The 22,581-nt window shown below is 35.3% G+C and overlaps 1 protein-coding gene across 2 annotated transcripts; it reads left to right on the forward strand.

The window, feature by feature from the left end:
- Positions 1 to 835: 835 nt before the first annotated feature.
- Positions 836 to 21,950, forward strand: LOC101216734 (lysine-specific demethylase 5D). 2 transcript variants are annotated; one of them, XM_011656451.2, is made up of 34 exons: positions 836 to 948; positions 1,039 to 2,425; positions 6,278 to 6,335; positions 7,039 to 7,161; positions 7,321 to 7,378; positions 7,477 to 7,613; positions 7,744 to 7,902; positions 7,985 to 8,071; positions 8,721 to 8,903; positions 10,891 to 11,043; positions 11,127 to 11,318; positions 11,410 to 11,475; positions 11,638 to 11,733; positions 12,557 to 12,640; positions 12,765 to 12,881; positions 12,967 to 13,174; positions 13,302 to 13,366; positions 13,509 to 13,567; positions 13,657 to 13,788; positions 13,907 to 14,066; positions 14,138 to 14,473; positions 14,815 to 14,997; positions 15,502 to 15,563; positions 15,987 to 16,065; positions 16,140 to 16,289; positions 16,372 to 16,505; positions 17,590 to 17,710; positions 17,807 to 17,880; positions 18,925 to 19,069; positions 19,195 to 19,344; positions 20,202 to 20,297; positions 20,373 to 20,468; positions 20,600 to 20,802; positions 21,407 to 21,950. In XM_011656451.2, exons 2-34 carry the CDS (start codon positions 1,092 to 1,094, stop codon positions 21,645 to 21,647), a joined length of 5,541 nt encoding a protein of 1,846 aa, XP_011654753.1. In that variant the 5' UTR covers positions 836 to 948; positions 1,039 to 1,091; the 3' UTR covers positions 21,648 to 21,950. The 2 variants fall into 2 exon arrangements, with proteins under 2 accessions (XP_011654753.1, XP_031741362.1); XM_031885502.1 differs by having other exon boundaries at positions 13,515 to 13,567.
- The last annotated feature ends 631 nt before the right edge of the window (positions 21,951 to 22,581 follow it).

Raw genomic sequence — 22,581 nt, forward strand, 5'->3', positions numbered from 1 at the left:
CACACCACAATACTCTGCACCTCAAATATATACACTATAATAACACACAACCATATCCTAGTTCTATTAATTTAATACCCAGTGATGTCATTGGGATAAGAGATGTCGTTTTTAAATATCGTAGGAACTATAATAACCAACTACATGCTCCAAAAGCCCCTAAGAGGCAACTTAGAGAAACTCTAACCTATATATGGTAGAGTTAAATACTAAATGTATTGACTTAGACGCCTAATATACTTAACTCCATAATATATTTGTATGAGTATTTTTACTAGCGCTAGCTACAACAAAGTGTAGGTGTATTTACCGTAACAACGAGTCGAAGGAGCAGTTGAGACCAACACCCGAGTTTTCCACCATAACAAAGTACTAAAATTAAGATTAAATATGAATTTGGGTGATTAAAATTTTATACCGAAGTGATATTTTAACAAAAAGGAAAAAAAACCATTGGTCAAGTCTACAAACAAAATTAAAAAAGTGAAGTCAACTTACCAATCCGGCCTTCCGATCAAGGCAGTAGCCATTGGATCATGGACACGTGGCGACGGACGGCGGCTGTAAGATCTTAAATCTCACGCCCATTTTATCACGCGCCGCCATGCTTCGGGAACCGACTATGAGAACTAAAACGAGGGGAGGAGGAGCACGTGCCAAAGCGCGCGTGAGGTAAGAAAGAGGAAGAAACTATGAAATACGCGGCCCAATAAATGAAGCCCAAAGAGATTAAAAAGAAAGAAAAAGAAGAGAAAAAGAAATGACATTTTCGTAATTTATTGAAAGTCTAGACCCTAAAATTGCAATTTCAATAGACTTTTTATAAACCCTTCACTTTTCGGTTTCCCTTCAACCAAATCTCCCACGAAACTATCTTCCATTTACACAAAGGAAAAAAACAAAGCTCAGAGGAAGTCTTCTTCTCTCAGAACACACTGAAAAACCAAGGTACTATTTCTGTAAAAAGCCTTGTAACTTCATGTTTTTCCATGTCAAAAAAGTGTTAAACTGAGTTTTTTCATGTTTGTTTTTCTTTAGACATATGATTGTGTGTATATGAAGAACTTTTGATACAAGTGTCGTTAGTTTGAATGGGGAAAGGAAGACCAAGAGCTGTGGAAAAGGGGGTAATAGGGCAGAATTTGAGTGTATGTCCATCAACTTCATCGAACATACCATCTGGGCCTGTGTATCATCCAACTGAAGATGAATTTAGAGACCCATTGGAGTATATATATAAGATCAGACCCGAGGCTGAGCCGTATGGGATTTGTAGGATAGTGCCTCCCAAGAACTGGAAACCTCCATTTGCATTGAAATTAGATTCTTTTACATTTCCCACAAAAACACAGGCCATTCATCAATTGCAGGTTAGACCTGCTGCCTGTGATTCAAAGACTTTTGAGCTTGAATATAATAGGTTTTTGGATGATCATTTTGGCAGAAAGATGAAGAAGAAGGTGGTTTTTGAGGGAGAGGAGTTGGATTTATGCAAGTTATTTAATGCAGTGAAGCGTTATGGTGGGTATGATAAAGTTGTTAAGGAGAAGAGGTGGGGTGAGGTTTTTAGGTTTGTTAGATCAACAAAGAAGATTTCGGAATGTGCTAAGCATGTGCTGTGTCAATTATACCGGGAACATCTATACGATTACGAGAATTATTATAGTAAACTGAATAAGGATGTCACGAAGAGTTCAAAAAGGAAAATACAAGATGAGAAGCTCAGTGAATTCTTGGCCGAATTTTCAACATCTAAAAGGAGGCGGCAGAACACTGACGATGGCAGAGCCAGCGTCTCAAAGTTAAAAGAAGAAGAGAATAATGATCAGATTTGTGAACAATGTAAAAGTGGATTGCATGGTGAAGTGATGCTTCTATGTGATAGGTGTGACAAGGGGTGGCACACATACTGTCTCTCACCTCCCTTGAAGCAAGTCCCACCTGGGAACTGGTACTGTTTAGATTGCTTGAATTCCGAGAAGGACAGTTTTGGATTTGTCCCTGGCAAATGTTTCTCCCTGGAAGCATTTAAGCGTATGGATTATAGGGCCAAGAAGAAATGGTTTGGCTCAGGGTCTGCTTCTAGAATGCAAATTGAGAAGAAATTTTGGGAAATTGTGGAAGGTTCATTTGGTGAAGTTGAAGTTAAATATGGCAGTGACTTGGACACATCAATTTATGGCAGTGGCTTTCCTCGTGAAAATGTTCAGAGACCAGAATCAATTGATGCTAAGGCTTGGGATGAATATTGCAATAGTCCGTGGAATCTCAATAACTTGCCCAAATTGAAAGGGTCCATGCTTAGAGCCATTCGTCACAATATTACTGGTGTTATGGTGCCCTGGTTGTATATTGGAATGCTATTTTCATCGTTCTGCTGGCATTTTGAAGACCATTGTTTCTATTCAATGAATTACCTGCACTGGTATGTAACTATTTTTGCCCCCTCTCACTCCCTCCCTCAAATGCTTAAAATTTCAACTTGAGTGATCAATTCTTTCCTACACTATTCGTTTCTTCTGTTTAGGCCTTCCTATTACATAAGCTGCAGACATCAAGTTTAATTTTCAGGACAGAAGTAATGTACCTTCACTAGTTAAAATTTGGAGTATGCAAGGATGCACTGGGCCACACTTAAGTGTGTGCAAACCAATGTGCTTGTCATTGCATGCACAAACTTTCTTGATATGTATCGGGGTATGAAAGGCTTCTATCATGTACTTTTATCATCTGAAAAAAAAAACTTAATGCTGGTTATGGAATTTTTCATTTATCTTTCAGATGTCATGAGGCTAAGTTTTCAGTAACTTTGATTTTACATTCACTTCCATTTCGATCCCCTTTTTTTGAACCTGTGACGTGACAATTTTTCATTGACAAAGTGAAAAGAGAGACTAATGCTCAATAGATACAAAACTCCATGGAGGAGAAAAAAAGTAAATAACAGATAATTCACCAATCAAACTATTACTAGAAAATCTTCACAAACAGAAAATACTAAGTATAAAGAGAACAAAAGTTGAACAAATAAGGAAAAAGGAAGGCTGACCAATTGAGTCCGACATCTTGAGGAGAGTATCCGACAAAGGTTGTAGTAAGGGAGCACCAAAGAGAGGGGTTGAGATGAGCTGAGGCAAAAATATCTGAATTGGAACAACACTTTTCTTAGAAATTTACCTTGTTCTCTTCCATCCATAAACATGATAGCAAAGCTTTTACGACATCGATGCAAATAATGTGTGGCCTCACTGAAAGAGAGGGACCCTCAATTAGCTGAAGCACATTGTTTTCGGGACTTAAGTAGAAAACCCATGAAAATTGGAAGAAATTAAGAAGCTTGCTCCAACAATTGTAAGAGAAAGGACATGTAAAAGACACAGGGTTTTAGTTTCCACATTCAAATGGCATAAGAAAAAAATTGCCGGTTGGAGACACAAAGTAGCTAATTTCATATTTTAACCCTTTGTTTCTTAACTATCACGAGTAGCATTAAAACACCCATCGATATGATGAAATATTCATTAATATATGTGTAAGTTGAAAGGTTCGATATTGGTATTAAGGATATCTTCTATAAATGATCGTACAATATACAAGAATATAATTTATTGATCTCAATATGAATATAAATACTAACAACAATATTTATAACTAAATCCTAGTTTGAAAGAAAATTAAAAACTTAGATGTTAATGTAATTAGTTTTTGTAACATTTTTCTATTTACAAAATATTGTTGATATTGATATTTTATCAATTTTTCCATTAGTATATCATTAAATTAAATCTTGATATCGATACTGACATTAATATTTTAATCATATCAAATGCATTGAAGTTTGATGTATATTTTAACCCATAGGCTTATATTGTTGTAGAAATGAGCTTCTTGTTGCCATTTGAGCGTAGCTCAATGAATTAGATACCGATTATTTTCCAAATGTCGACGATTTGATCTTCTACTCCTAAAAACGGCGTACTAAAAAACAAAGGAAGAAAAAAGGAGAAGTGCTTTCCACTATGGGGCAATGCTTGTTTTCTGTTGCTTATTTCCTCATCCATGGAGAAAAACAAGTTTTTTTGTTTTGGTATGTTCTTGGTATTTTTTCCATTATATATATTTTCCATGCCCGTGGGGCTTGGGCTTAGGTATAGCTGTATAGGGAATCTTAGGGTGCAAACAAGGCCTTGTTTGCTAATTGGCTATGGCGCTTTCCTCGAGAGTTTGACACGTGGTCTAAGGTTATTGTGACTCGTGAGTAAATATGGACCCTATTCCTTTGAATGATTATCAAAGGGAGGCTTCAAGGAGGACTCCCTTTCTTTTCTCGATTTGTTTGTTGGTTATTGAGAGATGGGGTGACTACTTATTTTGGGAGATAAGTGGTTAGGAATAGTCTCTCTACTCTTTGTTTTCTTGTCTTTACCATTTGTCTAACTCAAAATTTTACTTCATGACTTTGTCTTTTGGAAGCTTTTCTTCTATCTCCCTTGTCTTAGCTTGTCCCTTTCCGACATGGAGGCGAGATTGTTGTTTATGGGGTCCTAGTCCTTTAGACGTGTTTTCCTATTGCTTTTTTTTTTTGTTGCCGATTGAGTTGTTGTTCTTCTTTGAGTTCTCCCATCTTATCCTTTGGAATATTAAAATTTTGAGGATGATTATTTTTTTTTGTTTGACAAGTACTCCGTGAAAGAGTTAATACTTCGGATCGTGTTCAAAGGTTTTTGCCCAAGTAGATTGGGCTTAGTGTTGTATCCTTTGACAGGAAGAGGTCGAGGACATGAATCATCTCCTATGGTCTTGTCAGTACATTGGACCATTATGAAGTGGGTTCTTCATGTTTGATAGTACGATGTTCCATCTCAAAACCAATTAGCAATGAGAGGAGTAGTCCATTTATATCATCTCCAACATGCCCCCTCAAGATGGTGCCTCTTTGAGTTCACCTATCTTGGACAAATACCCGTTTGGGCTTAATGGACTCTGATACCATGTTAGATAGTATGAGTTCCATCTCAAAACCGGAGTAGCCCATCTATCTTATAAGGAGTGTGAGTCTCCTTGGTTTTCCCAATGTGTGACTCACAACATCTCAACATGCCCCCTCAAAATGGTGTCTTTTTGGGTTTACCTATCTTGGACCGAATACCCATTTGGGCTTAATGGGCTTTGATACCATGTTAGATAATATGAGTTCCGTCTCAAAATCAATTGGCAATGAGAGGAGTAGTGGATCTATCTTATAAGGAGTGTGACTCTCCTTGGTTTTTCCAATGTAGGACTCAACATGTCCAACATGCCCCTTAAGATGGAACCTCATACTATCAAACACTTCAGGACTTTCACATTTGTTTGGTTTGGATGAGGAGTTGTAGGTTTATGAGTTTGTTCCCTCAGGTTAATGAAAAGAGTTGCTGGTTGTGGTTTGCTTGTCTTTGTGCTATTATGTGAAGTCTTTGGGAGAAAGAAAAATTATGATTTTTAGAGAGGTTGAAAGACCTGCGAGGAAAGTGCAGTCCCTTGTTGGATCCCATGGCTCTCTTTGGTTCTCTGTGACTACAGGTTTTTGTAATTATTCCTTAGGCCTTGACTTGCTCAATTTGAACTCTTTTAGGGGGCGTTTGGCCCTCAGACGTTTTGGCCCTTAGACTATGAAGGAGTAGCCCACTCCATGTTTGCCCCAGGGGTTATCATAATCATAAGATTAGGATTAGGATTAAGACTATTATACTTTTCCCTTTATTTCTCATCTGTCACTATTTCTCAATCCCCCATTCACTATTCCTCACCCCCACATCTCTCCTATGTCACTATTCCTCATTCTCCCCTTTCACTATTACTAACTTTTCCAAATATAGATTATAATAACCCATACTATAATAATGTATATCCAAAAACAGACTATAATAACCTACAAATTATAATAACCATAGATTATAATAACTCACTCCACGCCCCAAATGCCCCCTTATAGGTTAGTGGGCCTTTTCTTGAGTTTCTTCCCCTCTCTCTTCTTTTTTGTACTTGCCTCATATTCTTTTATTTTATCTCAACACCTTCGCCTTTTACCTTAAAAAAGAGTTTTCATGTTTGTATGATTCTATTTGTCTTTCCTACGTTTATTATCTGGGTTGATGTTTGAACTGGAATTTTATTTCTCTAGCCATTAGATACTTTGTTTTTATGGTACTGTATCACCATACACATTCTATATGTGATTGGGAAGGTTTTAGGTTATTGTTTATTGGAGATATATTTCTTACGTTTGACTTTTCAGGGGTGACCCAAAATGCTGGTATAGTGTACCTGGTAGTGAAGCTACTGCTTTTGAGAAGGTAACGATTATATTCTCTTAGACTTGAACGCTTCTAGATTTTGTTCTGTGTATCTTCTTTTTGCAGCATGTAATGGAATAGATGCCATAGTTTTTTTTCCCTTAGTACTGCTTGTTTGTTTATTAATCTTGTCTTTATTTCTTCTATCCCCAAGGATACTGGAACTTTATCGTAGACTTGAGTATCAATAGTCATCGTGATTCTTTTAGTATCTGCATGATTTCTTCTGTTTTTCTTCATGCTGACATTACATATTGATTTATATGCCATATATTTATGAAATATTAATTAGATCTGTTTAATGTTTGGTTCACTTCAACATTCTGCGCTGTTCAAAATGATGATTGTATATATTTTCCTTGGTGGATATTTCTCACTGTGAACCTGCATCTTTTTACTGTCATGAGAGTCACTTTGTTAATTCTTCAGCAGTCTAATATTAACACAAAATTTAAAATATAGAAAGTTCTTGAGATAAAGTCATTTTCTTTTCCTCTCTCTCTAACAAATCATTTTGTTTTATGTAATTTAATAAAATTGATATAGGTGTACATTTTTTAAGTCTTTAAATATTGTTTTTTCTTTTAAAAGTTGAAAGGAAAGCGCTAGTCATCTTGCTCCACAATCTTTTTAGCATAGGGTTTGTATTTCTTATCAATTAAGATATATGTGAAATTGACCAACATCCTTAACATGATTATAGGTTATGCGGAACAGCCTACCTGATCTTTTTGATGCACAACCTGATTTACTTTTTCAACTTGTTACCATGTTGAATCCATCCGTCTTACAAGAAAATGGCGTACCCGTTTATACAGTACAACAGGTTGGAATTAAAAGAAGGCAGTGTGTATAAAGTAGAGTTGGTCTTGCATTTGTTACATTTATTTGATATGATTTTATTATTCTTTCTTTTTAATCGCCTTTTCATATATTCAATTGGTTTCTTTTACATCATTTTAAAATGATTTGTTTGCATTTCCAGGAGCCTGGAAATTTTGTTGTGACCTTCCCTAGATCTTTCCATGGGGGTTTTAATCTTGGTATGCTCATCTGGTTTGATTTATTTAACTAAAACAATCTGACAGTTGGTTTAGCAACGGATTTTAGGTTTATCAACTGTTCCCTTAATTATTTTCAGGATTAAATTGTGCTGAGGCCGTAAATTTTGCTCCTGCTGACTGGATGCCTTATGGTGGGTTTGGAGAAGAGTTGTATCAGCTTTATCACAAACCTGCTGTTTTTTCTCACGAGGAGCTTATCTGTGTGATAGCGAAGGTTGAAAAGTTTAACACGTTTATTTATTGATACTTCTTAACTTGTTAGCCATCAATTTCACTGTTTGTGAGGCTGAAGCTTAGTTTTATGAATTCTGTTTCATTGTCTCAATTTATTCTACTTTATGCAGACGGATTGTAGTGACCGAGTGTCTCCTTACCTAAAGAAAGAGTTACTCAGGATTTATTCTAAGGAGAAAAGTTGGAGGGAACAACTTTGGAAAAATGGTGTAATAAGATCTTCTTCATTGCCTCCTCGAAAGTGTCCTGAATATATTAGTACAGAGGAGGTATCATATTATGATCTCATATTTGTGTCACTATAGAAGAAGCTTTTTTCTGATTGGGTTTTTCTGGCGTTGTTTGTTACAGGATCCAACATGTGTTATATGTAAGAAGTACCTTTATCTTTCAGCTATAAGTTGCCGTTGTAGGAGATCTGCTTTTGTATGTTTGGAGGTGTGTGGACCAATGGGCTTCTCATTTCAAAGTTTTATTATTAGAAAATTTTATTTTTTGGAGAGTCTCTTACTCTTTAGGCATCTTTTGAAATCTATGCTGAAACAGAAAATCGTTGAAAATGATATCCAAAAACCCGAGTCAAAGAGTAGACCCAAGAAAACAACCAAGTTTTAGTTCCTTTATCTTTATTATACGTTTGTAAATATACCTTCTTTAGTTGTTTCCTCATAGTTAAATTATTATATTTTTCTTTTCCCATATCTTTTTCACCATTAGCGAAGTTTCCATACTCGTTCACTCTCCTCTCTTTAAAGCTAGGGCTGTAACATTCTGTTGATTATAAAGTAAGAGTTGAATTTCTCTCATCGCAAAAAAATGTAGTAGAAACAGGCTAGTATTTTGAACTTGTTATTTACTATACTACAAGTTCAAGTGACTTCAAACGGCCAAATAAGATGACATTGTATAGGTGTAGCATCCTCAATTTCAAAGTTAAGAGATTCAATTTACTCAATGTTGTGTTCTTATCTAAAAGTATATGCTATACCGTCTCAATTTTAGTACTTTTACCTGGCTTGGAGAGTTGTTGTGATTGATGTGTAAAGGATCTTGTGCCTATGTTGACATGTTTCTTCCCTACTGGCAGCACTGGCAACACCTTTGTGAATGCAAGTACAGCAGGCGGCGCCTTTTGTATCGTTATACACTCGCTGAACTATATGATTTGATTGGTATAATTGATAGATGTGGTTCTGGGGATACAACTAAAAGTAAGGATTTTCGACAAGCAGGCTTATGCTACACTGAACGATGTACTTTGACAAAAAAGGTTTGAGTGTTCTGTTATTTTATTTCCAAATTGCTACATATTTGTGAGTGCTTGAGGAGGCATCGTGCCCTTTTATTTCTTCCTTCATTCTCCTCCCTCATCTTACTGTGTTTAGTTTTAGCAATTTTAACCATTCTAGGTAATAACAATACGGGTACTTTAAATACGGTTGATAGGCCTTTTTCTTGATTGAATGTAAAAGTTGTTATTTATTAAGGGTAGGGTTTTTGTAGGTATTGTCTGGGAACAATAGTTAGTTCTCATTGTCTTTGAATCTTTAAGACGTTTTAAATCTAGTATTGACTAAGTTTTTATTTTTATTTTAAGAGGAAAAAAACGACTTTGATTGAAAATGAAGGAAAGGCAATAAATGGGAAAAACAACAGATGGCTGGCAGAAAAGGAGACCCGGTCCAAAGGAAACCAAAAGAACAACAAAAATAAACAGGAAAAGAATTCCTAGAAAGATGCAAAGAACACCGCTTCCCAAAGAAACACTCCTATGTAATGAGGGTGGGGGAAATACCACTGCATCATACCCTTGCACGACCTATTGTGAGCTAAGTGAATCTAAAAAAACTTCATAAATCACCGTAGTAAACCATAAATCCCATAAATATGGTTTCGACTCTTTGCAGTCTTCTTACACACTCTAGACCACTAAGAATCAACTATCAAGCATTGCAGAGGACAAAAAGTAGGTGTGAGAAGACATAATCACAAAAGGTTGATAGTTACAAAAACAATTTATTGTGGTTGGATACATGTGGCCATATCTCAACCAAAAATACGAAAGTAGGTGGGGTTAGCATCAGTCTCTCATAAAAAGGCGTGGGGTAGCATCAATAGCAAAGTAAAAACTAAAAGACTTGGAAACCTATGTTAGCATTGGGACGTGTGGTTACTTGGTGAAGGTTTTTGGAAAGGATAAAAGAAGGATGGTCATAGATTTGTAACCTTTTGTTATTCTTCAAAAACCAAATATCAGTTTTTTAGTCTCTCCACTGTCTCATCTGTCCTCTTATTCAGGCAAAGGCTGAAACCCTCAAAGGATTGAACTATTAGTCCTGCTCCAAGGTTTAAGCATTTGAATTTGTTTCAACCATATAGGGTCACTTACATATTGAATTGAGAAGTAGGTTTGATGGTCTATCTTTTGATACAGTAACTAGTAAAGCATCCTTTAAACAGTTCAAATTGAAGCAATCTGAACATGTTACATTTATTAAAGATACAATATCTTCATACATACTTCATCCTACTTGATGGGTTATCAGAAAAAAAAAAGCATATTTTATGAAAACTTTGTTTCTTACCCCCTCTCTCTACATATAAGCAAAGGTAAAATATTGTAAGGCCACCCAGCATCCATCAGTATAGGAGAAGGGACAAGAATGTAATTGAGGGTGATAGTTAGTTATGCATGGGAGTGAGGAACGCAAATATTATGTAATGCGGGTGAGGGGACCACGGGAGAGGTTGAAGGGTATTTTGGGAGAGGAAAGGGTAGTATAAGTAGCTGGGGTTGTACTTCCATTTGCTTGAGCTTGGAATTACTATCGGAACTCTCACAGTGAGAGGAGTGTTTGCCTTGGGGAATTTTCTTCATTCAATAATACACATATCTGCTTGAACATGAGTGGGCTAATCTAATGGTATGAACTCATGAAGCTCTGATCCTTGTAGTCAAGATGAATAAAAATAAGCTAAAGTTTAGAAAAAATGAGTTTGAGAGTAGCTCAATTATGAAGTTCTTCTTCTTATCTTTTTTGTACATTTCATAATAATTAGTATTAATGCTACAGGCTTATGAACTTCTTAGAATTGTGAGATTAATTATCCTTTATTCTCTAATTTATATTATGCTAAGATCGGTCTATTTAGATGCCGTAGCGAATTGTTTTGATTGAAAGAAATATAGGCATGAGTGGTCTGTCTTGGTCATCTGTCTTGCAATTTGAAACCAGCAAAATACTTGATACTTGTAGGTGAAAGGTGGTTGTGTCACTCTGTCCCAACTTGCAGAAAAATGGTTACTGCATTCAAATAAGGTTCTTCAAGATCCATTCTCAAATGAGGCATGTGTTAAGGCTTTGAGAGAAGCCGAGCAATTTCTTTGGGCTGGTCATGATATGGATCACGTATGTGCACTCCTTCATGGTTATCTTCTTGCATGCAGCATGTTGTTGTAATTTACATTTGTCTTTATTGGACTGTTTAATAGGTCCGTGATGTTGTAAGAAACTTGGATGAAACTCAAAAGTGGGTTCAAGGCATTGGAGATTCCCTTTCTAAAATTGAAGCGTGGTCATGTGATCTTTCTGGAAGTTCAGAGAAAATTTGCTTGGATCATGTAAACAATTTGTTGAGTCTACCCTCAATATCATGTAACCATCCTGGGTATCTTAAGTTGAAGGTTGGTACAATGTTGCCAGATTTGTTAGTTAATTCCTATGTGGCCCCATTTGCTAATTGCTAATTTTGGCATAAAATCTGATTTCTTACAGGATTATGTTGAAGAAGCAAAGATTTTGATACAAGATATTGATAATGCCTTATCAACATGCCCTGATGTAACTACATTTTGGCTTCATTGCTTGATGTTCTCTATTTTTTAATTGTTTCTTTTTAAATTGTTTATTAGGCGTCTTTCTATTTTGGATTGTTTATCCCTACGTTATGCCCTTTTTACTCCATGAAATCAATGTTCCTTATTTTAGAAACTCTCACTTCAGGTTTCTGAATGGGAAATTTTGTACTCAAGAGTGTGTTCCTTTCCAATCCATATAGAAGAAAGTGAGAAGTTATCAGAAAACATATCAATAGCGAAGGTACTCTTATTATCTTTTGGTACCATTTCCTTACATATGATTCCATATGTTTTGGATACATCTATTCTTTACCTAAGTGAAAATGGGAACAAACTGAGACAGTTTTAAACAACTTGAACAACTGAAAAAATCGAAGGCTAATTATTGTTGTTGCCTATATTTTAAAATTTTCAGGAAATACTTTTTTTCTTTCATACAGGAACACAATTGGTTATAACCTTTGTCTGTTGTTTCAAGATATTTGTCTTAACTGGAGTGGTTTTATTTCTTCATTGTAACTAAGCTAGTTTGTCTTTTGTCTATTGCTTTCATAGTCTCATCTTGTAAATGGATATGATGAGAGTGCTGCAAGGGTGTTAACTTGGTTGAGATGCCTAGATACACCTATTGATCCCTAGATTTCTAGATTTATATGTTCATTTTGTTTCATTGCGTTCTGAACTTTATATCTTGATCAATAGTCTCTTTTTCATTATATCTATGAAAAGTTCACTTCCTCTTCAAAAAGAAAATCTTCATCCATTCTTTCCTATTAAAATTGTTTGGTAATAAAGGTTCAATAGTTTTTCTGGGTCTCCTTTTTTTGGGTTTGTATTTTTGTAATTTCTTGCATATTCCTTCATTTTGCTGATTGGAAGCTCAGTTTCTTTAAAAAGAAATGGTATGGTACTTGCAACTTTGCTTGAGTATTATAAAAAAAATAATAATAAAGAGACCGTCTCCTTTTAAAAAACATGTATTAACAAGATGAACTTTATTTTTTGGATTGTGCTTTTGCCTCCGCTTATTAATATTCTAATATGCTTTACTTGTGATCTATTAGTCTTGCATAGAAAGTGTCAGAGAAATATTGGAGAAACAGCCTGCTGCTCTTGAGCTTGAGGTTCTTTACAAGTTGAAGTCTAAGGTGATTTGACCATCTATTAGTTTCCTACATAAATTTGTATGCTCTGGATTTTGATGGGTATCATATGTATTCATATATATCAGCAAATTGTATTTATCAAAATACCTGGTTTAATGATAAGTAGATCTTGGAACTCGGAATCCAGCTTCCAGAGACAGAAATGGTGCTGGATTTAACAAGGCAAGCTGAACTACATCGTTCTAGATGTGCAGAAATTATGAATGGTCCCATGAACTTGAAGGTCAAGTTTGTAATTGTCATTCCCTTTTCTCCTCAATTTGATATTTGGTAATCTAAGACATAAATTTCCCTGAATTGTCTTGCAGACCGTTGAACTATTCCTTCAAGAATCTAAGGGTTTTGCTGTTAATATACCTGAACTGAAACTTATAAGACAATATCATGACGATGTTGTCAAATGGCATGCTCGTCTTAATGCTGTTCTGGTTAATGTTCAAGAACGGGAGGATCAACATACTGTAATAGAAGAATTGAATTGCATCCTGAGAGATGGATTATCATTGACAATAAAAGGTTTGTTCAGGCACTAACTCTTTTATATCCATGCTATCTTTCTGTTTGGGAAACCATCCATTTTATAAGTTTAAGCCTAATGCTAATGTGGTTGATCTTCTGTTTCATGGAATTTTTGGGGAGATAGTTGATGATGTACCTATAGTTGAGGTTGAGTTGAAGAAGGCTTCTGCCAGGGAAAAAGCTCAAAAGGTGATTCAGGGGTACTCTTAAAACATTTGGGATGTAATTGTCTGTGTTTATGCGATAATCATTAATTGTGTACTGATCCTCTCTTCAATTTTACAATCATCTTCTTGAAGTTATGTTTCCTTGTGACTCGACTTTGATGCAGTTACAGGTTACCAAGGTTTCCATGGAATTCATACAGAAATTGATGAATGAGGCTGTAGAGTACGTGTTTGTAGTATACATTTTTTTAATCAAGAACATAAAAGGATGGTTATCCATATATGTAAATTTTTGAGTTACCTCTTCTCCAGGTTAGAAATTGATAAGGAAAAATTGTTTGCTGATATTCGTGGAGTTCTCGATTCAGCAATGAGTTGGGAAAAGAGAGCTATGAATTTTCTAGCGCATGGGGCTGAGCTATCTGATTTTGAAGAGATTATAAGGTTTCCAGTGTTTCTCTCGTTAATAAATAATAATAATAATAAACAAAAGCTCTGAAGATTTATGTGTTATTCTACCTTATGCAAACTATCACATGTTTGAATTCTGTGCATGCCTTAGGTCTTCTGAAGGTTTACGTGTTATTCTACCTTCGCTTCATGATGTCAAGAATGAATTATCCTCGGCCAAGTCTTGGCTAAATATTTCAAAACCTTTCTTAGAGTATGTTCTCCCTTTGCCATCTGCACCAAGATCGCAGCTGAACGTCGAAACACTAAAGGTTTTTGTCATCTATATTTGTATGGTACCTGGAGCCTGGACTTTGATATTTAACACACTCCAAACTTGCAGGAGTTGGTTTCTCAGTCAAAATTCCATAAGGTCGCTTTGGAAGAAAGCAGAGTGCTTGCTGCAGTCCTGAGAAAATGCGAGGATTGGAAAGATGGAGCAAACTCTTTATTGCAAGAAATTGATAATCTTTGGAATGTGGATGATATAGGGGATGGGCTGAGCAATTGTCTTATTCTTAAGATTAAACAATTAGTTGATAGAATCAATGCTATTATTACAGCCGGTATATCTCTTGGTTATGACTTTAGTGAGATTTCCCGACTTCAAAGTGCTTGTTCTACACTCATGTGGTGCAATAAAGTTCTTTCTCTTTGCGACGCTATTCCTTCTTATCAGGTAGACTTGAAAGTTTGTCGGAAGTACGTTGTATTCCTTTCTTTTTATTATTATTATTATTTTATGGATATGATGAGTATGCTCAGGGGGTCAACCTAGTTGAGATGTTCGGGTGTGTTCCCCGATCCCTAGGTCGCTTTGTTTTATTCATGATATACATGTACTGTATTTTGAGTTTTTCATTAATAAAAGACTCTTTTTCAAAAAAATAAAAATAAAAAATCTTGGATTTATTTGCACTGTTCTTTTATATGAGGAACACTTCTGAAGTGTGTTGAGGCAAGGAGCGTTAGGTTTAATTTGCAATCCATTTGACTGAAGAGGCTATAATATTGTGGCAGGAGGTTGAGAGCTTGATGAAAGTTGAAGAGGACAATTCTTGTTTTTTTGCCTCTGGTGTTTTGTGGAGCTTATTGGTGGAAGGCGTCAAATGGCTGAAACAAGCCTTAGAGGTGATTCCTGGAACGTGCAATTCTAAACAAAGAAAGTTAAGCGATGCTGAGGAATTGCTTTCCAACTCTCAGGTAATTGTACAGCTCAACTTCTAAAATATAAGGCCTCATTTGTTGACCATTTGGTTTTTTATCTTTGGTTTTTGAAAATAATACCTATTTTCTCTCAATTTCTTATAGTGTTCTACACCTTTCTTAAGTGAAATAGTTGGATTCTTAGCCAAATTTCAAGAACAAGAACTTTTAGTTTTAAAATTGATTTGGTTTTTTTAATTCATTTGTAAAGATTAAATAATCAAGCAAGAAGTCTAGAGATGGAAAGGGTATCTATAGACTTAATTTTTTAAAAACAAAAAACTAAAACCAAATGTTTACCAAACGGGACCTAACATTTTCGCTTTCTTTTTGTCGATACAAGCTTAGTTAAATGGATATGACATCGATTGTCATCCCAAAGGTCGATGGTTCAATTATCCACCCCTACAATTGTTGAACAGTATAGAACATTTTTTTAATTACATTTTAGATTTTTATGTTTGTTCTGTCCTTAGAGGTTTGAATGTTTTCTACTTGCAGAGAATCAAAATCAACTTCTCAGCCATGAATGGTCAACTTGTAAATGCTATTCAGAAGCACAAGTGATTTTTCTGATCCTCTGACTTGTTAATTTCTGTGTTTGTTGTATGGACGTATGTATCTTCCTGCATCTTGTAAAGATTTTTTTTCCTTGCCTTCTAATCTCTCCTACAAATTTGCGAGCATTACTATAACTTCAGAAGTCCAAAATCCTATGGCCCCAAGTTCAATAGTCGAAGACACTAATTTTTTTTGGAGTTTTCTTTAGGATGTAGGCATTTGCACTATAATTTGTAAAATGCTTCGTTATAACTCTTCATAACTTTCATAAAATTGATAATTGTTCGGAAATTAACCCAAATTGAAATATGTTGGTGAAACTGCGCTGTGTGTATGTCTATGGTTGTTAAGTTGTAGCAGTACCTTGGATCTTATCTATGGCTATTGTTGATTTGTGCTTCCTGTGGTATACTCTCTGCACGTAGGTTGTGGCAGGAAGAAGTACGCCAATTTTTCATTATGGAGCGTGCTGAACGATCATGGGCTCTGTTATTAAAACTTAAGGTATGTTATGTTATTTTGCTTGTTTCTTCTACTGGGATTAAATAGATGTATATCTTATACTTTTGCACATTCAGGAAGAAGGAGACATCGTTGCCTTCAATTGTTCAGAGCTACATTTAATCTTTTCTGAAGCTGAAAAGATTGAAAGGTGGAAGAAACAAATGGAGGAAATCATGAAGACGTCTTTTGGAGATGGAAGACCTCTGCTTGGTTGTCTAGGAGAGGTTCTGATGAAATAGTTGTTTTACTGAAAACTGACAATAAACATATTTTGAATGCATGTCTAATATCAGTTTTGTCATGCAGATAAAGAAATCACTGGACAGAGCCATATACATATATGAGAAACCGTTGCTCTACGCCGATCAGAACTTATGTGTTTGTTGCTCTAGCGATTCACAGGACCAGCATCTTTTTGCTTGCTCAGTATGTGAAGAAAGGTAATGTTAATTTTACTTTGCCAAAATGTTTGAACCAAAAATATTCTAGATATTTTTCTATATCTAACAAGTTGAAAACTCCAAAATTTTAGTATATACATACTCGAAAGCTCTAAAATATACTATAAGAGCAAACATATTTCACAATTTAGAACAAACTTGTAGTAACCAATAGAACAGACTCGCAATGGGACGAACTAATGCACACCAAGTCACCAACTATCATTTCTCTTCCCTCTAAGCTGAAATAGCACTATCTTGCAGGGACGTTAAACACTTGTGGATTCCTTGGTCAACTTTGCATTTGGCAAGGGGTTTTCTTTTTAACCTCTGGCTTTTTGCTTGGTTGCTTTTTTTAACGAGTATGACTCCTTCAACTAGGTGGGAAGTGCTAAATACTGACACCAATAAACTTGCTGGAGTCGTGCTGTAATCCAACAGCCTTGTCTTTTATACCAATTACCACCTCTACTACACTGCTCTCTACCATCTCAACACTCTACATATATGTGTGTGTACTCAACAACCTTGCCTTTTCCCTTTTTTATATTAAAAGAATTTTTTTAAAAAAATATTGAGGTTTATCGACCAAAATGAATAAAAAAACAAAATAAAAACCTGAAATTCAACCAAGAAGAAAGGGCTCCAATTTGACAAAATCAAACCAATATCATAATTACAGAAAGGTATTGTGGCTGACAGCTTTAGGAAGCATTAAAGTTCACCACCTTCGAAATCTTGTGACCCGACCTCTCCACCTTTCCAAATGATTCTTTAGCAAAAGCCCCACAAAATAGCAAAAGAAACAATCCTGCCACAAAATTTTGCTTTTCCCCACAAAGGGAGAACTCAACAGCACACCTTCAATTCTAGTGTACTGTCTCAATTCCTCAAAACATATTGTGGAGCCATCATGCATGAATGAACACATACAGCATGACACATGTTTCTATTATATGCATGCATGAAGCATCCCGTAGTTATTGTTTATTATATTACATGTGATCGATTTATTTATATAATCTCATCTACCATTCCGAAGAACAATATGGTAACTAAACATTATAGATGATCTTGGAAACAGCTACCATTTGCAGTGCCTAGGGAAAGCAAGAGAAAAAACAAGCAATACCGATATCTTTATATGCCCTTATTGCTATAGCTCAAGGGGTGAATTATCAATTGATGAAAGTGGAGGTCCCTTGGTATGATTCTCTCTCTCACTCACTTATTTTCTAGATTGTGTATACCATCCTTTTTTGCAATGTCATTATATTTGTCTTGTCTTTTTCTTGTTGCAGAGATATTTAGCAAATCGTCCTGACCTAGAAATGCTCACTAAGCTTAAATCTGATGCCGTGAACTTCTGTGTCTGGTAACCACTTTTTTCCCCATGTTATCCAGCTTATATATTGTTTAAACAATTTTTTAATATTTTTTTTTTAAAATAAGAAACATTTCATTGATAAAATGAAATAGGGAAAACCCCAAACACCTAAAGGTGATTACAAAAGTAGTGCCAATTAGAAACAAGAAAGGAGAGACTGTAGTTCTTGAAAGGGTGTCCAGTTTTGCACCAATAAAAAGCCATAAACAAAACAATGTCCCAAAAAGAAGTAAAAGAGGAAGTAGAGTCTTGAAAAAGCCACTTACTATATATTAAACCACCAATTCATCCAAAAGCTTAAGCTGGTGGTTGAAGGCAGCAATTTTAATTATATATCACCAACACTCCCCCTCACTTGTGGGCTTGAAATATTTGAAAGGCCCAACAAGTGGAAATTGATTTTAATTGGGGAGGAAACGACAATGCAGGGGCTTGAACACAGGACCTCCCTGGACCCCACCTGGTCTGATACCATATTAAACCACCAATTCATCCAAAAGCTTAAGCTGGTGGTTGAAGGCAACTTTAATTATATATCACCAACACTATGCTCGGCCCATAAGGTCCAAAAGAAAGCACGAACAATAGCCAACCAAATTGTCTTTTTGCATCCCAAGAAAGGGTGACCCACCAAAAAGGATTCAAGGATGTCCTTTATATTATTGGAATGAGTGATCTACCACCCAAAGGCATTCAAAATAAAGTTCAAGAAATAAGTGGACAAAATACAAAGTATAGAGACAAGATATGTAGTATAAACAATATTTATCTGCAGGAAGTTGGATATCTTTCTAAATTGATGCTCGGACAAAACTTAATTGAGATATTCTGCAATGTAGACTTGAAATTGAATTGTATTCTACTCCTAAAATATTTTTGTTTGATCTCTCGAGGGTAGATATGTGCAAATGCAATTCACATATCATTTTAAGTAGAGGTTTCTCTACGTGTTTCTTTATGATGGAACCATGTGAATGATAATGTGTCTAATGAAAACCAATTTCTTGATGCTTAGTCTTAAAATATTTTCAGGTTGGAAGAGGAAGATGTATTAAAGCAACTGATAGAGCAGGCTTTAGTATGCAAATCCCATTTGTCAGAAGTCTTGGACTTCTCATCACGTTGTCATGATAAAGATTTTAGTATTGCTTGCAAGAGGTTAACGGTAGTGTTAAAGGTCGAGTGATTCTTTTTCCTTTTAAATTATTCATACTGCTCAATATTTGTGAAGTTCCAAGAAACATGGAGAGTAGAAATACTACATGGGTGTAATTTTTAAATGATTGTAGTTCACTGTCACAGGCTATGGACGTTGCAGGCATTAACGACCATGAAGGCAAGCGTGGCCTTGAGATGGAATTATTGAGGAACTCGTGGAGATTCAGAGTCAAGGAAGCTCTTGAAGGTTCTGAAAAACCAACAATGCAACAGGTCCTGGAGCTTCTGGAAGAGGTATTTCCAGTTTTTATGGAATTTAAAATATCATGATATATGTATATATATTGTGTACAATTGGGTTGGGCATTCAAACCACAAACCTTGTGGTTACTAACACGCTCATATGCCTAGGCATGCTTGTTTGGGCTCCAGTTTCTATGGTTTATTGGAGCATTCTAAAACTTGTTGCTGTTGGCAAGTTTGGTGCTTTTAAATTATAATCAATATGATAAATATGAGATTGTTAGATGGTGAGAAAATCTTATGTACTCACCTTTGAAACTTAGCAATTATGAAAACAGTGTGTTGGTGAACAAGTCAATACATAACGTGGTTGAATACCATGTTTGAGATTTTATCCTACACTTTTCAGCTGAAAAGCCGAGTAAGATATAGCAATTTACATTTTATCACTGTTGGAGTTCAAAGTTCCTACTTGACCTGCAGCGATTTTAGAAATCCTTGATAAATTTTAATTTGAAGATACCATTTTTAGAATCACCTCAAATACATTGGGTGAGTAGGACTAGTGCCGAGTCTCTCGAATGGGCTTGGTGAGATGCTGTTAACTGCTCGACATTTCTCTAAGCTGATCTGTAGCTCGTTAAGTTATGATGCATATGCATGCACTTTACAAGCATCGCAAATGAAATGAATCCTTATTCGACCAATCATGGTTTTTAGCTTATTTTCTCATCTTGTAATTTTTTATTTGTTAGGCTAATGGGAAAATTGTCCTCCATGCCATCTATCTTTTATTGAAAGATAATTATGATGGCATGTATTATTGGATGCCAAGAGTATCTGTTATGTAAATGCTAAATACTGACTTAATGTAAATGCTAAATACTGACTTAAGTAACACGTGACAGGGATCTGTGATAAGCATTCTGCCGGAAGATTGCTACAGACGGAAGCTTTTGGAAGTGAAGATTGTTTGCTCAAAGTGGAGAAGTCTTGCAAGGAAGGTCCGTGAAATGTTGATATGTTTGTGTTCTCCCCACCTTATCTTCTTAGACTTTATCATCTCTTGTTCTTTACAGATTTCAGCCGACTGTGGGGCACTTGAATTGGAGAAAGTTTTTGAATTGATTGAAGAGGGTGAAAATTTACCTGCATACCTCGAGAGGGAGCTCAAGGTATCAGCCATTCATTCTGGCAACCTCTTCTTCATATTTTAATGGAGATAAAAGAGAATATGTATCCCCTTTTTTTAAAATGAGAGAATATGTATCTGTCGGTGCTTAGTTCATTAACCTTCTGGGTGCAGTTATTAAGAAATCGAAGTATGCTTTATTGCATTTGCCGCAAGCCAAATGATCGCAGGCCAATGCTTGCTTGTGATATTTGTGAAGAATGGTATCACTTTGATTGTGTCAAGATAGAATCTACTCCCAAGGTATACATTTGCCCTGCTTGCAAACCGCAAGTTGACAATAAAATGTTGATTCAGCTATCTATGGAATATGAAAGGTGAGAGTTCTGACCATGTCAAATTTATTCCTCAAGTTTAATTTCAAGTATTTATTTGATATTTTCTCTTTTATTATTATTTGGGACAATAAATAATTTCATTGAAAATTTGAGATTACAAAATACGGGGAGACCTAATTCAATGAAGTTACAAAAAACCTCACCATTTGGGATATAGGTGAAGAAAAGTTATCGGGTTTAAATATAGGAGAGACCATTTACACCAAGGCAACTAAAAAAACTATCGAAAAGGGTTTGTATTCTTGGAAGATGCTTTGGTTTCTCATCATCAGAAAAAAAAGGACCCTTTGGTTTCTTTCATTCCATAAGCTCTAACAAAATTCGTCCAAAGCTCTAACGAACTATCGAAGTTTGTATTTGATGTTTTCTATGTTTTCATTATATCTCTGTTTGAAAAGCCTTGCTCTTTCTTTTTAAACCATGCCATTGGGGAGAGTATTAGGGAAATGTTTGACTGCTGAATCTCTGAGCAATTCTTTTCAATCTGAACATTATCGAACTGGCTCAATGAAATCAAGCCATGTTGTGCCAATGTTCAATAATTTGACCATATGTTGGTTGGTTTTATCGTGACTTTTAACAGTGAAACTAGTGCAAAATTCGTGGAGCCAAAGACCCCTTCTCCTCAACACACGAAGCGGAGATCGAAGCCTAAGAAAACAAAGCGAAATTTAGTTCGAAGTGTGACGGATTGCTATAGAGAATTCCGGTCCTCAAGTGGAATGGAATCCTTATGGTGGCAAAATAGGAAGCCTTTCAGGAGAGTAACCAGAAGGAGAGCAGAATTTGGAAGTCTTTCTCCATTTTCCCTCATAAAACAATAATCAAGATACATGGAGGTAGGTAGTTTAACCAAAAGTCATTTAATTGATTCAATTGTTCATATGATCAATTTACCTTTCAGCTCAATAATATGAAAGGGGAAATTTTTAATATGTTGTTCAGTCAATTTTTTTTTCCAGCTCTAGTCCCAGATGATGGGATATATGGTTATGGTTAGTGAAAATAGTTTAGACAGGTATCAAATAAATGAGTTATAATTTGTATATATTTCTTGAAATTTTCACTAGCCCATGGATAGTCTTGAATTAAACTTTTTATGAAAGAAACGAATAGTTAAGGTCTTATTATTTTCTTAAGGGCCACGACCCCATAGAAGTATGGTGTGATGATTCAAATTAACAAAACTTCAAATAGTTTGTTTTAGTTTATATTTTGATAAGTTCCAAGTTTAGAAACTAAGTTGAAATATATGAAACTAGACTGACCCGTGTCAATTAATCTGAATATTAATTCAATTGTATTTGTCACTGTTTTAGAGACAATCCATTGGTATTATAGGTTCAATTTTTCATACTCCACATTTGATTTGGTTTTGATGTAATATGAAAAGCGTTTTTTTAGAAAAATAAATACTTGATGTTTTAACATTGTGCTTCTTTTTCTTTTTTTCCTTTTTTGAAATAACATTCAATTTCTTTTAAAAATATGATCAATAATTTGTTTTTAATTAATTTACTCTCGAATAATCATATCCTTGAGAAAACGGCAATCGATTAATTTTGCAAATCTTATTGGCTATTCAATCAAGTATCAAACAAAATAAAAATAATGACGTTAAATTTGAATTGAGAGTATAATTTAGTGGACAAAAGGATTGATAGTACTTATTTTGTATAGTTAAAAATAACTAGGAAGGTTTTCAATTATTTGACAACAGATTAATTCCAATTACATTTTTAGTTCGACCGTTCTAGG

Source organism: Cucumis sativus, chromosome 5, assembly GCF_000004075.3.
Source record: "Cucumis sativus cultivar 9930 chromosome 5, Cucumber_9930_V3, whole genome shotgun sequence".
Classification (NCBI taxonomy): domain Eukaryota; kingdom Viridiplantae; phylum Streptophyta; class Magnoliopsida; order Cucurbitales; family Cucurbitaceae; genus Cucumis; species Cucumis sativus.